General features: G+C 39.3%; 1 protein-coding gene across 2 annotated transcripts in view; it reads right to left on the bottom strand.

Moving 5' to 3' along the window:
* The window catches only part of grm5b (glutamate receptor, metabotropic 5b), a 73,814-nt gene that overhangs the window by 13,341 nt on the left and 42,924 nt on the right, over window positions 1–17,549 (bottom strand). For both annotated transcript variants that reach the window (XM_017431013.3, XM_017431012.3), the window contains exons 7-15: window positions 9,687–9,922; window positions 9,024–9,145; window positions 6,377–6,501; window positions 5,863–6,031; window positions 5,245–5,371; window positions 2,317–2,434; window positions 2,029–2,215; window positions 1,660–1,818; window positions 1,105–1,230 (exon numbers count right to left, since the gene is read on the bottom strand). In XM_017431013.3, coding sequence (XP_017286502.1) covers window positions 1,105–1,230; window positions 1,660–1,818; window positions 2,029–2,215; window positions 2,317–2,434; window positions 5,245–5,371; window positions 5,863–6,031; window positions 6,377–6,501; window positions 9,024–9,145; window positions 9,687–9,922 — 1,369 coding nt within the window. The remainder of the gene's footprint in view (window positions 1–1,104; window positions 1,231–1,659; window positions 1,819–2,028; window positions 2,216–2,316; window positions 2,435–5,244; window positions 5,372–5,862; window positions 6,032–6,376; window positions 6,502–9,023; window positions 9,146–9,686; window positions 9,923–17,549) is intronic.

The raw sequence follows: 17,549 nt of genomic DNA on the forward strand, positions 1-17,549 counted from the left end.
TCTCACACTGAAAATCAATGTCTGCACGGCCACAAGTAATCAAACTCCTACTTTATTATGTGGATGATGCAACAGATCTTAATTTGATGCAGGTCCAACATTTTAGAAAAGCAAACATTCACAGTGAGGTCTAAAATAAAAGCTTAAATCTTTACATTACCAAAATACACATAAGATACTCGCACAGTACTAAACTGTCATTCTCAGAAATAAACATGCAACTATTTCACTTTAAGTGTAAGTTTAACATTAAACTAATAAATGAGGTTTTGTAATTAGTTTTTGAGACCATAAAAGGGTCAACAAAAAAGTGAAAATAAGCAACTTTCATGAACTTCTTCTCAACTGAACCTTTTATAACACGCAACCACAGGAGTGCCTCCTGCTGCACACAGAAAGGTTTCAGCAGCTTCTGCAGTGGCTTAGTTTTTCAGCCACAGGGGCCGTCACTGTCTTTTAAATGCAGCCTTTCTTTTCTACAAAATAAAAATGTTGGAGTTTGGGTAATATAACATCAATCAACACATTGGCCATTTTTCTGGTTGTGATTAGGGCTGACAAAATTCACTGAATAATTCAGATAAGTAAATTACAAAAAGTTATCTGTGAAAAACCTTGGATTTGACGCCCAGGACAGGTGGTTAGAGTTTCACCAGAACAGTTCTTACGGTTACACAACCTTCGTTTACTGGTTTAGATGTGGCTTGTGATGAAAACAGACAAAAGGATGAAAAATATTAATGTTTTAAAATCGTATTTAACAGGGATCAGCTGCTTGTGTTGTTTGACAGTGACAAACTTGCATTAGCTATTATTTTGTGTAATAGTTGACCAAGAAGAACATTAATTTTATTGGATTTTGCTATAAAGTGTTTGCAAATGCAGGGAAATGCTTCAGCATAGCACATACGTACATGTCCAATTACTGATAGATTAATAGATCCAATGACGGATTATTGAAGCATTAGTAGGCACAGCCATAGTTCTATCATTTAAGTCACACTCAGCAATGTGTTTTGTAGAAAAATGTCACGTTACTTCAAGCTTCCAGATATTCAGGCAATTAGGAACAGCGCTGTAGTTACAAATATTCAAATTTTGTACCTTGAAGGCATAGAAGGTGCAGCTGAGGATGAGCAGGCCATTGTATCCCAGGGGGGCAACCACTCCGAGGTTAGTGGTGTTGCAAATGAGATTGACCTGGCGGATACTGGGATAGTCATGGATCACCTGTATGTGATGAGTGGACGTGACACGGCAAAAAGTCAAAGGTTTGAGAAAACCATTGGTACAAACATTGTTTCAGTAACTGATCAACTGTAAAGGGAAACTGCAGTGAAGAAACAACAGATGTGGCTGATAAATCAATGAGAAAACAATGAAATATTGTATTTTTTAAACTGCCAACTTTAGATGCTTAATATTGAGTTTGGTAGACTTTAATACAACATCACAGCGAAATGAACTAAGTTACCTAAAAAAACTTCAACAAAAATCCTCAGAGTTCCTAAAAGTGTAACTGATTTGTAAAGTACGACTATGTATTTGTCAAATGCTCTTAAATTATGCTGTTTTCTCTTCAATGTACCTTAAGATATCTTTGTTTATTACCTTTCAAATGATACCAGCCTTATCTGAAGTGTCAAACAAAGAGCTTACCTCTGGTGGCTCCATAAGAAAAAGAGCCACAATGATGCCCAGCTGCAGCAGTATGAGGAGGAAGGCAATGATAAGCTGAGCACAGGCGGACATGAAGCGAGGTTTCTTTGTACAGATCTTCTTCTTGCTTCCTGCCAGGATCCGAGCGATGCGGTTTGTCTGGAGTCAGATACAAATCATCATTAGGACAAACTACATTTACTAAACACCATCTATTTTTAGCTATTTGCTTCTGTATTTCTACCCTGCAGTCACTGCAGTTATTATGTTATTATATTATTATAATGAAAAAAAGACTGATTTCCAATGAGAACATTACTGCAGTTTCATCCCATCTTTCCTTCTCTCATTAACTCATTTAGTTCTCACCTTGGTGACAAGTGCAGAGTAACTCATGGCGGGTGACAGGCCGATTCCCAGGCGCTGGAGGTAGCAGAGGACGACATGGGGCTTTGCGATGAGACTAAAGGTGCACAGGTATCCCAGGCAGATCCCCGCCAGAATGATGTAACACAGCTCCCTGCTGGAGGACTTCACAACAGGGGTGTCCCGAAAACTGAACACACACATAAAACAGGAGAGAGTTTCATTAGTGAAGACATAAAATAAAATGCCAACAAGAACTTCAACACAGGAAACCGGAAAGCAATTTGCTACCGGATGAAGACTGCGGTGACAAAGAACGTGGCCATCAGACCGAGGCAGGCAAAGACCACAGCAGCGATGGGTTCAGGGTCTCCCCACCGCAGGTACTCCACCGGGATCGCGTCACAACCTGGGGGTGAAAGGTGTAAATGTGTGAAAATGGCCAAAACTCTGGAAAACCCTTGTTTCAATGTAAGGGAAGTTAAGAAACTGAATCATTTAGATTTTTTTTTGGTTAAGGCTCGGACACTTTTGACATTTAGCAGTAGATTTACTTATTTTGTTCTTCTTCTCACTGTTTTATTCTGCTCTTATCCTTTTTTTTTTTTACATCACTTCAACTTCAGCACACAAAGGCTTCCAGTGTTCAGCAAAACAAGAAAACAGATAAAGGTTGGAGCATACGCTCAATAATTATTTGGCTGACCAGCTGCTGACTGTCTGAAGCAGAAGGCTGCGTGTGCTAACAGCTTGTCGTTAAAATGCTATGAATTTAGTTTAGTTATACACAAGTTAGAAGAAGCAGGACTGAACAGAGGTTCTGTGTATTTTAGGCTGTTAGTGCTCCTTTTTTGTACAAATGTAAAACAGCACTACTTCTTAAGAAAGAAAGGCTGGTATTCTACAACAAATTATGAAATCTACTCATTAAATTCTTCTTCCTCCATTTGTGTCTCTACTCCTCCCGAAATACCCCATCAATTATTCAGCTCCTTTTACATCTCCCTAATATCTCCCTTATCTCTCCACATCCTTTTCCGTCCTACCTTGTCCCCTAATTCTCACTCCTCCATCTCTGTCTTCTTCATTGGTAATAAGATAAGGTGTCATTAATTAAAGGGACAGTTCCAATTATCTCCCACCTTAACACTGGTAGAAGTTATCTGCCTGCTTTTCCAGACACCGACTTTTGTCTTGAACCCCCTCCCCAGCTTTTCTATTGCGCCAGAAAGATGCGCACGTGTCACAAGCCTGTTAGTTGAGCACAGCATTATGAACAGAGAAAATGAGCCAGAGCAGTCATTATAGATTTGAGAGCTTTAACACTGCCAGCAAAGTTTATTAAATCAGTGATGTGATTAGGCCTACAGGAATAAACACAGCCTTTTTTTTTTTTTTGCCAAGAGGACAGAACAGAGAAACAGCGATATAATGTCTGCCAGCAGCTTTCTGCACACCTCCATTTAAAGTGCACTTAAATATAATTCTTTTAAGTCCTATTCTAACACGCACCATCTAAAAATCAGTGGGCGGTTAACTTTATACTGAGAAACAATATGAGATTACAGCTCATATAGAAATCTGTCAAAAAGGAGCAGCTTCAGAAATAAAATCCTACATGTAAATTTGTTTTCCAGCCTCAGAATAAATTTGGAACAAGAAAGTGATAATGGTCTCCTCAATATTTGATCACAGACACTTTTATGTGACAAGAATTACAGCGACTGTAAGACTGCGTGGGAGGGGGAAAGGACCACCTACACATAAAACTGTAAGGTGGGAGGAAAACTCAGACGCTTCCTGAGAATTTAACTTTAAATAGTACTGTCTACATAACTCCTAATGGTTGGCATAACATCCCAGCTCCATGTTTGTCTTTGTGGGCTTTCCCAGAGCAGTAAAAAGAGACATTGGCTACGTAAGTAATTAAATTCTTAATTGGTTCATGGAACAAAGAGGAAACTGTGTACTGCGGGGTTTGACTATAAACCAAATTAGTGCATTAAAAGAAAAAGAAACTGTCTAAAGGGTTGGTGATATAAAACTCAATCAAATATCCCCAGACTCAAACTTTATTGATCACTGAAGAGGTTCAAATCCCGTAGCTAATCCTCCTGCTTTCAGCTCCTTTCACTGTCCCTGGCTTCTTCTCATGTCAGAGCCTCCATTCATGTCCAACTCTCTGTTAGACTCACTTTTTCCCCTAATTCATGCCTCCAAGTTCCATTTCTTTGGTCATTCTTTTTTTTTTTTTTCTACTGCTGTCTGTAAAGCCATCCTCCACCTTTTTTTCCCCCCCTTACTGTTTCACACGTTCTTGACCTCATTCCCTGCCAGTTGATCTTTGCTCTGCCTTGTCTCTCCTCTCTGCCTCTGTACTTCTCTTTTCTATTATTCTGTCAGGCTTTTAGTTTTCTTTCTTTCGGCTTGAGGTAGCGAGACCAAAAAGTCTGCAGGTGAAACTGGGTGAGCGGTGTGCTTGTTCGATTATTACTGTTCCATACAGCCCTGCAGGGAGACTTGCCAAATTTACTTTTGCGAAACAAAGACTATGTGAGAGCATTCTCACATAAAAAAGAACCCTAACACCTGCAAAGCAATGTATGATCAATTCCAATTCAGTTGTTCCTGTTTATTAATGGTCCAGCACTGTCACACTGATTAACACCATGCTTTAGTTTTAGGGTGCTTCTTTCTGTGTCAGTGAAACTTCATTTGAATTTTCAGCAGGGCTTGATTCATGTTTTAATCATTGAGCTTTGTGAGGCGCTGGCAAGCAGAATAATGAGCAGCTGAGAGCACAACAAGACAATATCCCAGTGCTTCTGATACAACAGGGGTGAAATAAATTTCCACTGCAACTGCAAGGCTTTCAAATTGAAAATTGAAAGCTTCTCTTGATGCAGAATAATTAAACCACTCATAACCATGTAGGCTACAAATTAAAGGAATGAGCAAGAAGCAGAAGGGGAAAAAAAGAGAGCAAGTGAAATGAAAGAATCATCAGAGTTTTTTTCTTTTTAGTGCAGAACTTGATAATATGCTGCAACAACACACCAGTAAAGAAATCTAGTCTCAGCATAATTCCTATGAACTTTCCTCGTCTCTCTTTTCTACCACATGCATTCATGCACACTGCACAGTTCTTCTTCTTACACCATTTTTGTGTTATCTCGGAGGTTCCAGTTTAAGAATAAAGGCAGAGACAGAGACACTGACCTGTGAGCTCGTCATTGGGCCAGGAGCCTAGTTCACAGGCTCGGCAGGTGTATTCATCAAACACAAACTCGTTTTCTTTGCAGGGAGTGCACGTCCAGCAGCAGCTCACTTCTCCCTTACGGATTACCTGAAAGAGATCAAATAAGCACTTCATGAGTGTCTGTGTTGATATTCCTGAACTGAAGTTGGCAGAAAGACTCTTTGCATTTGCTGACATGGCAGATCATCTGCAGCAGCCACTATATTTACAAGAAGCTTCAGTTTTAGTCGAGCCGTGATCTGATCCCTTTGAATTTTGACTGGAAGTGAGACACCGCAGAGGTAAAACCAACAAGTAAATGTGACTGTAAGCTTCTGGATAAAACAATGTGGGAGCATTACAGACACATTTATTAAACATAAAAAGTATGAAAAACTATTTCACTTAATAGTAGCTGGTCTATGAAATTGTTTTTATTATTTCATTGCATAAAATATAAAAAGATGCACACTAAATACTCCAAATGCTTGTTTTTTAATATTGCTGATAGCATTGAAGTATTGTAAAGCCTCTTAAGCAAACATTTTATTTATTGTTACATTTAAATAAACATTAAAAGATTACACCTGTCAGCTTACCTTAATCTGTCCTTTGTCACAGGGTTCACTGCACACTGATTTGATGATGACATCTTTGCTAGGCCAGATCTCATCATCGTCTATCTTCAAGCCACTGTTGTCCCAACTACCGACGTTTATGTAGTCGTAGTAGTCCTTCCCCATCTTTTTGAAGTTCATTATTTCATACCTGTTAACAAAAGGCATGTGGACATCATACGCTAACATGGGTGGGCAATCCTGGTCCTCGAGAGCCACTATCCTGCATGTGTTACTTGTTTCCCTGCTCCAACACACCTGATTCAGTGGTTAAATGACCTCTTCATGTTCTGCAGAAGCCTGTTAATCACCCATTGATTCAAATCAGGTGTGATGGAACAGAGGAACAAGTAAAACATGCAGGATAGTGGCCCTCGAGGACCAGGATTGCCCATCCCTGCGCTAACAGGTAGCTCTTCTGTAAACCAACAGGCCATGCATAAAAAAAATAAAAATAATAACATGCCTGATATTTCTGATCAGTTCCAGTTCCTACCTGCCAGGTGAGTCCCCGTTTTCATCAAACAAGATTCCCTCGCCCGATACGCCAGTGAAGTTGGTTTTCATCAGGAAGTCCAGCAGTGTAGCACCATCTATTGGCCGCATGGCATCGCAGAGACCCTTAAAATACATTAGCAGACATGTCAGCTCACAACGCTATCGTGAACAGTCGTCTACAACGCACGTTTACGAATGTACTCGTTTGTGAGGAATCAGGGATGTTGGTCACTAATAAAATTAAAAATGGAACCACATTTGCATTTTCAAATTTTTTTTTATCAAACCTAAGTAACAAACAAGACTTGTAAAATAAAGAACCGTCAGCCCCTTAGCTTTGAAGAAAAGTAAAACATGCAGTGTTGAACTTGTTAGGCCCTTTTACAAAACAGTTCCCCAAAATGGCCACAAAGACCAGTCCGTTGTTATGCTGCCTCTGGCTGTTCATAAATCCCCGATGGAGCTGGCTGTGTCCGACAAAGATGTGAGATTTCAGAAATAAAAAATAAATGCAGAAATGCACTGCAGAACCAAAAGAGACGTGAAGCAGAACTCAGCTGGCATGGTGCGCAACAATTAAATGTGTGACGGATATCGCCCTTGTATCGTTGTTAAAATATCACAAATTACCTCAATTTAGAGATTCTCTCTGTGGTTAACCATTTTAAGCTGAATGCAAAGTTGCTGTGCGTCATCATTGATGTTCCCTCTGTAATAAATCTGTTTGTTGTTGTTTAATTCTGTGACCGAGTGGTTGCGCAGACCATACATCATCACTTCAGCAGGTTATTGAGCCGCAAAGCCAGCTTACCTTTTTATATGTTGACCGTTTTTAGCTCTGTTACTACTTCGCTTTCAGGGCACAGAGGCGCATCAGGGGTGGGTTGGCTTCAACCCCCCTCACCGCCTTGGTTCATTCAGAAATCACACAGAGGCAGCCAGAAAGTCTAAATCTTGAGGCGTTTTGTGAAAGAGCCTCTAGTTTCTACATCTATTGCTATCTTAATAAGGCCTGTTCGTGCAGTATTTTACCTGAGGTCATTAGGGGTTGTCAGAAATGAACTCCTGTGCCTGATGTATTTCACTGAATAAAAAATATATTTATCCTTCTAAATTGCAACAAGCAAGTTAAAGTCTTTAAAAACATACTTCTGAAGTTCATCTGATAAAAAAAAATAGTTATACATCTATAATTGTTTTTGGTATTTGAATTTCTCCAGTTTATCCATTATTTTTAATTATTATTTTTGTTTGTATTACTTTTGCTTTTCTTTCATGTGTTTTCCTCACACTTCCTCAGTATGTTGTACAAGATAGACCCCGAGTCTGAACTCACACTAAAATTAATAATTTTATAAAAAACAAAACATAAAAAAAACGTTCAAAACCAAAACCAGAGAGGATATGTAAGAAAAAATAGAAACAATAAAGATTCAGTTTCTAAGTCAGCAATAGCACTGAAAGAAATCTGTGACTTTGTTCACCGTTTTGTTAGATCAATAAATAGATTTTCTTGCTTTCTTGACTTATATGTATGGCACCTAGATGGATTTATTTGACTGATTTATTTGGCTCGTCAGGGGGCTGGTTATGTGAATTCTTGTGCAGTCATTTTCTACCCAACAGAAATCTGTCCAGGCCTCATATTTACAGCGGAAAATCACATAGGAATTGTCATTATGATGGTGGAAAATGCGCATCTAAAATAATCAAAGAGGGGCGGGACGTGGCACTCTAAACCTCTTTGCAGAAATAAAATTATAGTAGTTGTCTCCAGAGCAGAATCAGGAAGTGTAAAACTCATTACACAAAAGAATGTATTCACTGACAGATAGCAAAGAGACTGTTTCATAGTGAAAATCTGCTAAATGAAGAACAGTGAACTAAACACTGAATCATATTCAGCAAAATTACAGTCAAAAAGAAGGCAATCTAGTGATGAACAATTACCATCTCTAAGCCACTTCTTAGGAGGAAAAAATGAGACCAAACTCTTGAGGTGGACTAAGATAGAATCCAATTTTTATAATGAATGACAAAAAAAATGGTCTACTTCCGCGATAAGCTGTTTGAGATTAATGGCAGCAATTTTAATTTTACATATGGAGATGAACAGGAAAGATAAAACTACTACAGTGTATCAAAGCCACACTGAAAAAAAAATAATAGTCAGAGGTTATTCTGGCTTCACTGATAAGGTGTTCTTCATTTTTCAAACACGTGCTTCACAGTCTGAGAAATACTTGCTCTTTTGCTTTAAGACCTTTCAAACACCCTGTGCATGTAGTGTTACAAAAAGTCAAAAATGGGTCACATGGAGACAGACCCTAATGTTACATAGCGGGGTCGTCCAAACACCGTTTCACCTTGCCTGTTCAAGGTCAGGCTAATTAGCCCAGGCAGCTCATTGGAGACTTGCACAGCCACTGAATGTGCGAGGGGGTTAAAGTTTGTGCCCCGCTGGTACGATTCTGGTCCAGCAACAGCGGTGGCGACAGAGCCAAATTGGCGTTCGTGTGAGAAAAACACTGCATGCTGGAACACGCTGCTCTAACCACTGACACTGATTCAGAAATGCTGTCGCTTTCCTTCATCTATCTCTTTCTTCTTTGCTCCTGTGTACCCCATATGCTTCCCGGACATACCTGATATCCCGGGCAGAGTGAACGTTGCATGTTATGCAGACCATATGCCATGGAGTAGATGGCATTAATGACAAATCCCATCTTGGTGTCCTGTGCATATTGCTGCCGAAGGGACTCCCGTTCTGTGAAGGTGGAAAGGTAGAGTTGGAGAGAAGTGAAAAAATACACTGACATGTACAGGTGGATAGAAAAAAAAAAGAGAAAAAGACAATGTTCTTTTTTATTCCTGACATCAAAGGCTACTTTCTTCTCCTCTTCCTCATCAGTTACTCCCCAGTTCTGCATCTCATTTCTTTCTGTCTCTGTCTGTGTCCTGTTCCTTTGTATTTCACGTCCCTTTTCATTAGAATAAATAAGAAATGACTCTCTTTGATGCAGCACTCACACACTATTTAGCCTATGAATGGAGGGAATGAAACAGAAAGAGAAGGGGAAGGCAACTGAATGAAAATATGAAAATCGAGGGAGGGTTCACGATTGAGTTGAACTGGAAAGCTATGTGCACCCACATGGTCTGCTGGTAGGTGAGCACTCAGCCTGTCTGTCCATGAAATATTTGCATTATTAGTGGATATTATGAAAGCCAATCAATGAAAATGCAGATTGGCATTGTTTGATTGTGAATCAATGGTGACAAAAACAGCTAAACCGCCTAATACTTACTGCCACAAGTGCGGTTGTACTTGATGCTCTCCTGTGGGTGACCTTTCAGTCGGCAGTGAAAGCGATGCTGCCAGAACTCTGGAAACCAAGGGTTCCTGTTGTTGTTCTCAGGGCGAAGTTTAAGGTAGTAATCGTCGAACCATTTCACGTCGGCTGACTGCAGCTTGATGGTAATGCCCCCGGCCGCTTCCCTGACGTAGCCGTCCGTCACGTCATACCTGTCCGCCCAGCCGTCACTGCAGAAGAGCACGTGTAAACAGAAAATCAGAAACATTTCAAAAAACCCCAGCATCCTAGTGAATGTAATCAATACACCCCTGAGAGTGAAAATAACAGCTCCGCTTTAGTCACACCAAAACAACATTTATATTGTTTCCTCTAAATCTGTAGTGCAACAATTTGGTCAGAACAACACACCAATTATGCTGCCCCTGCCTTTTGAATAACAGTTAATAATAATGATAGTTTTGACAGGAGACTGACAGAAATGTTATGAAAAGAGCCGAAAAACAAAACTTGGTCTGACTTATAATGAAGCGGCTTAAATTGGCCCATGTTGTTTAGCTGACATATTGAATGGTTGACAAACTAAGTATGAAGGACGTGAAAATGGAGAAGGAAGGACACACAGAAAAGGTAGAACAAAAAGAAGCAGTTGTGTTTTTAGTATTGGGTATTTCTTCATTAGATTTGTCGACTTCTACAGTATAATAACTTGTGAGACCACACCTCAGTGTTGGCTTGTAACCAGGCTTGTAATTAACACCCCACAAAAGGAGTCAAACTCCCAATCCAGGTAAAACCTGCCATCTTCCTCTGCTGTTCGCTTCCAAGTGGAGAACATGTTGCAGTAAACAAATGTAACCTCCTAGTTGCTGTTCCAGTTTGATACAGACACACAACGATGTCTCAAGCACCAGCGCTCAGTCTGATCTGAACTGTAAGGAACTAAACAGGTACGATAGCTAAATTTGTCATCGTATCTCGTTACAACAAGCACATGTGAATATAAAGAAGAACCTCTCTAATTACAGGCCTTAAATGCAGCCACTCACTTCCAGCACCTGACTCTTCGAAGCTCCTGTCTCTCCAGTTTTCCTCTGTTCTAATGAACCAACTCTGTTCATCGTTGGCCAGTCTCTGAAAACAGCAGCTCAGGAGATTTCAGCTGGAGCCCCAAAGGCTACAAAAGCAAGGAGGATTTTTTTTCCCACAATTATACAATTCAAGATTCTTTAACAAGATTATATGGTGGGATTTATCTACCACATAAAAACCTTCATTCACTAGTAAATAAACATAAAACACGTGAAAAGGATCCTTTTTAATCAGCTGACAGTGGGCTCTGACAGACCATAAGGCTGAACCTGAGGTTTGTAGCTTCCAACAAGATCCTAGGTATTTATTTCATTTGTTGAGATATTTTGGTCAAATTTGAGAGTTTATGTCTTTTAAAATTGCTAACTATAGCATAAAACTTTTATTGTTTTATTACGTAGCTGCTGATGTGACTATATACGATTTCTGTGAAGCATCACGTGAATTTGCATCTTGTAGAACGTAAACAACACAAATAAACACTTTGAAAGAACAAAGAGAAACAACAGACATCTGTCAAACATTTTCCCTTTTTTCATCACTGACTTAACTCATCAGTGTGTGTGCTCCTTCTTTCATGCTCTGTTAGCACAGCACACAGTCCGCCCTCAAAGTTGTGATCTGCTTCACTCCATTCCCTCGAGAGCAGGCAACAGTCCAAAGATGTCCGAGTAAAGGAATACCCCAACATCTCTTGGCTCATTTTTTCTGGTCAGTCGTGCTCCTCATGGCAATTTCTGGTCCTTACTACTCTAGCTGGTAGTTGGAGGGCAGATATGCTCTGAGTTTCTGTTATACGTAATTCTAATCTTTCCTTTACCTTTCCCCCAATCCATTTCTGTGTTGGCTGATTACTTGTAATGATTGATTTAGGAAAAAAAAGAAAAAAACAAAAAACAATTAAATAAAACTGCTGCGTATTCTGCATCTATCATCCTTCTGTTATGTTTCCTTCTTCAAAATAACAGCTTCTTAAATACATCTGTTCATCTCTAAATATAGACAAATGTGACCTTCAATTAAATAAATTATGTCAGAGTCTAAAATGATGTGCAGCGTAAAAGGACTTAAATGTTAAAGTAGAACCATTAAACCTTAAAAAAAACTATTGAGATGCAAAAAGGTGTGAGGCATTCTTTAGAGCACACTGGAATTTAAGGTACTTGGTAGAGACCTGGAATTATGATACATAAATAAAGCTGGAAGATTAGGTTTTGTTGACGAAAGGAGGACAGAGAGAGACAGACATATCCAGGAGAAGCAAACGAGACGGAAACGTTGGAAATCGGGGAGACAAAGTGTGAAAGGAAGCAGAAACAAAATGATCACCGGAGAGTCAGAAGACGTGTGGGCGGGAACTCTTACATCATTATGGGCTAAGTCCAAATTTTAATGCATCGTTTAGAAATGAGTTATAACCGCTCTGCACAGACACACCCACACACGCGTACACCAGCAGGCTGCTGAGACGATTTGGGTCAAATTGAGCATTTCAGCTGCAGCTCGGCAGCCACGGCCCGTCAGACAGTAGCTAGATGAATACAACCGCCTCACAATGCCCGCCCAGATAGCATGGAGACATATTACGATGGTGTGCATCTTTTGGAGGACACTTGGGTTTATGGCTCCTCTAGGAAGAGCAGATGGTGACGTGAATGTTTCTGTGTGCATGGCAGAGATAAAGACAGGGAAGTGGATTTGAGTGACAAATCTCTTCTCCTTTCACAATTATTGCCAACATGCTCGTCGCAAGACAATGATCCTCAGCTCTTATAGTGAAAATTAGCTTCTTTCAGTGTTATTTTGTTTATTTCTGTTTTTTTTTTCCATTCTTTTCTTTCTCTCTCTGAGCCTCCAGAGTGCAGAACTCATTTTCTCTTACAGCAAACCCTGCAGCCTCAGTCTGATTGGAGGTTCGACGTGTCTGTGTGTGTAAACTGCATTCTCTGCCTGCCACAAGTGTGTATCTCTGCCTCTTCTTAGAGTCATTGTTGTCCCTGTCACCCTCCGTGTTCGTGCTGTGGTCATAAATCACAGTGGAATATTTTTTAGTTTGAAATCCATTACTCGCAACCATCCCAGTAAAGATGCATCAGGCTTGAATGTTTGTAAATGAACAGTGTCACATCCGCGTGGCGCTAAAGGAGTGGTTCTGTTGGTGTGATATGTGGGCCGTGCTGGCAAAGTGAGTCACAATGAGCCATTTTTCAATGCTGCGTTATTATTGTTTTCAAATTCTCCACCTCAAAGCTTCAAAATGATACGTAGTTGGTTGGAAATTTGGAGATTTATCACCTGGCAACAAGTTAGTTTTGTTTATGAAACTGCTGGTTTGAAAACTCAATTTTTATTGGACCTAAAATATCATCATTGGGAATCCCAGACATATATTTAAAAAAGGAGACTCCCCAAGCTTAACAATGATACCAAAGGTTATATGGAGAGATTTCCCACCATATAACTGCAGCTGGCAGGGAAAAATGGTCAATTTCAAAGGAATTTGAAAGGATTATAATTAAAGTGATTATTTCTGAAGACAAACCTGTTAGAAAACTTTTATTAAAAGATTGATTAGTAAGATGATGGGCCTTTTTAGTTACCGGAATCCCTAGATGGTGTCTTTATGGAGTCGTTTTTACGTGACTCTCAAATACAGTAGAAATCAATATTTTCATCTAATTTTACACTGCAGACTCGACTCATTTTGTCAGTACGGTCACATTTATTCAGCTTGTTTAAAGGTTTAAATAAGTGGGGTTTTTTCATTGGTAGACAAAAATAAACAAACAAAAAAAATAATAGTAAAGCACAAAAATATTGGGGCACAAATATTCTCTCATTTGATGCAGAACAGGCAACTACTAATCTATAAGTATGACAGAATGAAACCAAATTCTTCACTCAAAATGAAGAAATATCTTGATTTAAAGCCATATCTGCAGCATGTAAAAATAATCTTAAAGAGCAAAAAAGCAAAAGGCAGCAGAGACTAAAATAGGTTTGTCTGCTGATTGTAACTTTTTGATTAAGAGTTTTAATTTCTGGTGTCGTGCTGAGGACAACATATTGATCATAATCTCCCCCGGGGCAATAACTATAAGGTTTTTGGCTGTCTCGGGTGAAAATTTACTCTTGTAATAAAGCATGCATTTGGGAGTTTGGGGAACATTGCCAGTGGACTGCCTGACATTTGGGCCCAAGTGCTGGCCTCAAAAAAGGTGCCTATATATTTACCCTGAACTAAAAAAAAAAACCAGATCTGACAGCCAAAGTCTTTTTGTCACACAGCTCCAGCTTCCTGTACACTCAATCCCAGTTGAAAATTAGAAATCTCACAACTTTTTAAGAGGTTTCTTGTGCTGTCTCTGTCGCCAAGTTTCAGACAATCAGCCACATGATCATGAACTGCCACCCTGATGACAAGAAAAAAGTTTGAGTTGTTTGTCATAAGTTTACTTGCAATCCAGACTGGACCCTCAGCATCGCAGGTGTGGGTGTTCTGCTTTTATCATTGTTAAGATCCAATCTTTTTATTGTGAGACGAGTTTAGATTAAGCAGTGGGATTTGAAGCAGCCACAGGATTTGTGCCACAAAAACTTGTGCTACTTAATCCACTTTTTATTGGGTCCTGTTGCATGTGTGATCAACAGGGCACACCTACAACACAACAAAAGGGGGGATAAAAAAAGACACGTCTAAGTGGAAACTACACACAAACACACTCATAACCTCTCTTTCATTAATTATGTCCTGGAAGCAGAATATGTCCCTAGTGTTCTAATATTTCAACTATATTGTAATATATGCTGCAAATCTTCTGATCCTGCTGTTTTCCTCTCGGTCTGTGACCTTTACTCTCAGCTACAACTTCTGCGGATAATATATGTTTATACACCAAATACAGGAACCTATACATCACAGTGAAAAACATCAGCGTGACAGGAATGTCAGAGGAAGATTATTAGTTCTTCGCAGCCCTGGCTTCTGACATCAGATCACAAGCATGTTTGAACTAAACCTTCAATTAGATTTCCTGTGAGATCTGTGAACGTTTTATGCGGGGCTGTGTAGTTGTTGTGTTGATGAAATCTAGCCAGACGAACAAACGCCTGTCAAAATATTCAAAATGACACCTGTGGTAATATATGCTGTGATTATTTCATAAAAATAAACCGAGGTACTCTGACTTGGTTTTAAATTGTTCAGATTTTTGATACTTGATTTTTACATCATCTTCGCTACATTTCAAGCATATTGCGGAAGGTCTTGCTTCAAAAGGTGTCATTTTGCCCCTTTAGCCCTTTCATAAGCAAACATGGCTTGGTGGAGCACGGCTATTGCAATGTAGCTAATTTTACGAAAGTACAAAAGCGCAAAATTGAGGTTAATTCATTTTTCCCCCCACATTTTAGCTAAATAAAATTATTGGCATTCAGTATTTCAGAGCTTGGTCATTATTATTTCACACCTGTCTGTAAAAGTGGCAAAAAGAACCACGGAGAGCACACGACATTTGTCTTTCCTGCAAGCCTGAGGTGTAAATAAAGGGAGGTACAGTATGTCACTGAATTCAGTTCTTTTGCAATTCATTTGAATATGCCATGTGCACATTGAATTACTGTTCCAATGTGGTTAGAAATAAAAACAGAAAATAAAAATACTTTTCTACATGATTATGCTCATCAACAGTTAGTGATATAAAAACTATAAATATATCAGTTGTAAGAAAACAGTTACATTAAAAGAATGTAATAGTTAATTAAAAAATAAATTCTTCATTCCACCTGAGGACACCATCTTTATCAAACACTGCCCTGTAAATGTAGAACCACAAATGACATAATAATGCATAATAATGCAAAATATCTTTGTTTATGTCAGTATAAAAATATAAAATACATATGAGTCACAGGTCATTTTTCTCTTTGAGTACCTAAACCAATTTTCTTATACAAAGGAAGCTGAAGTTCAGAATTAATAATATCAAGCTAGCAGACTGATTGACACTGCAGAGGTGGGTTTTCACAAGCACTTGATTCACACGTCTAATTTAACAATGAACGGAGTATTTTCCTCAAAGCTCAAAAAATGTACGCTTTTAATGACCCTGGTGATCACACCAGTGTCTGATGAAAGCCAAGACAGTAGAAAAAAATTAGGATTTTTCCTGATTTTTAATTACAACGCAGAACGTCATGCACGATGTAACTGTAGTGCTGATGGACCGAGACAACGTATCAAGAAAAACCTGAACACTCAACAATGTAACGTGAACAACTGCTGAACGTGAACAACTGCTGCAGAACTGGTGGGCAGTGGTTTAAAACCTGGAACAAAAGGTCAGCTCACAAATAACCACAATCTGATTTAGAGTTATTGAAATCTGTCCAGCCTTTAAGCTCAGATCAGATAAGCGTCACGTCGTTTAGAGTCGTTGCAGAGCTCTGTGTGAAGAGTGTCAACATGCAGAAACAGAAGCAGGCAACCAGAAAAGGCAGAACAAGCACTGCTTCATGTTTTTAAATTAGAGTTTTACAAATCAACTCCTTGTGGTCTATGTTTACATTCTTTGGGTAGATAATTTGTGGTATTTTGATTTTCCGGATGAGCTGTTATGTGTAGGTACAAGTCTGAAAAATGTTAATGTCTGAAAATAAAAAAAAATAAAAAAGAATATCTGTTTTGCAGGGGAAATTATGCAATTAATAAGCCTTTTGATAACAAAAAATAATTAAATTCTTCACATTATTTTGAAGTTCACAACAGGTGAGGTTCCTAAATAAAATATTTAAGTGCACTGCAATAAATAACTTTTTTCCTGCTGCAGAAAACAAAAGGGTGATAATGTTTTTGCCTGTGCCTGTTTGTGTGTGTAAGTTCATTTGTCTGCCATGTTAGCAATATATCCCCAACCTATAGCCCTAAAGCCAACTGACTGAGCAAGATCAGTTCTTAAAAACCACAAAAGTGCAAACAGTTGTCTCAACATCTCCCCACATTTGCATGAAATTAAGCTAATCCCTTACAAAATCTGACCAAAACCACCGTACCTCCTCTCATCGTAAGATGATCTTCCTTTGAGAAATGCTAAGCCCTTAGTTTAACAAAGCGCTTCACCTTTTGCTGCCAACTGAAAAAAAAAGTACAGCCAACAAAATGTTTGCTGCCACATTTATGTTGAATTTTGAACCCAACATAAACTCGCACCATAAACACACACGGCCGGCCGCCTAAAGATGAGCACTTTAGATATGCGGCTGTGTGGGCGATGACACAAGAAGACGAGGGTTTTAAAAGGACACCTTCAGTGTACATTTACTAATACGTGGGCTGTGTGAGAGGCTAAACTGACTGTGTACTTGTGTACGCATGTGCAAAAAGGCTATTATTGTTTACCTAAATTTATCATACTTTAGATAAATCAATCACATGCTCTATTCTGGATCACAGTAACTGTTATAAATGACAATCTGGTTCGTTCGCTTTTTCTGTCTCTCCCCACATGTCTCGAAACCCAAGGCCGTTGTCATGGTTTCCAGCCCACGCTCAACCTGCTGTCTGTACTCTGTGTCTCATTAGAGGCACACTGGATTTTAAGTGTATGCACATACAGACGCCCACACACACACTATCCTACCCTGTCACACACACACACATGCGGACTCACTTTTCTGTTCACCATTCAATTACAATTAGAGGCCCGACGCCAACATCAGACATGCCGTTTGAATAGCGGTGCAGTGCTGCAGCGTTGTAGGCCACTG

Source organism: Kryptolebias marmoratus, linkage group LG2, assembly GCF_001649575.2.
Source record: "Kryptolebias marmoratus isolate JLee-2015 linkage group LG2, ASM164957v2, whole genome shotgun sequence".
NCBI lineage: Eukaryota > Metazoa > Chordata > Actinopteri > Cyprinodontiformes > Rivulidae > Kryptolebias > Kryptolebias marmoratus.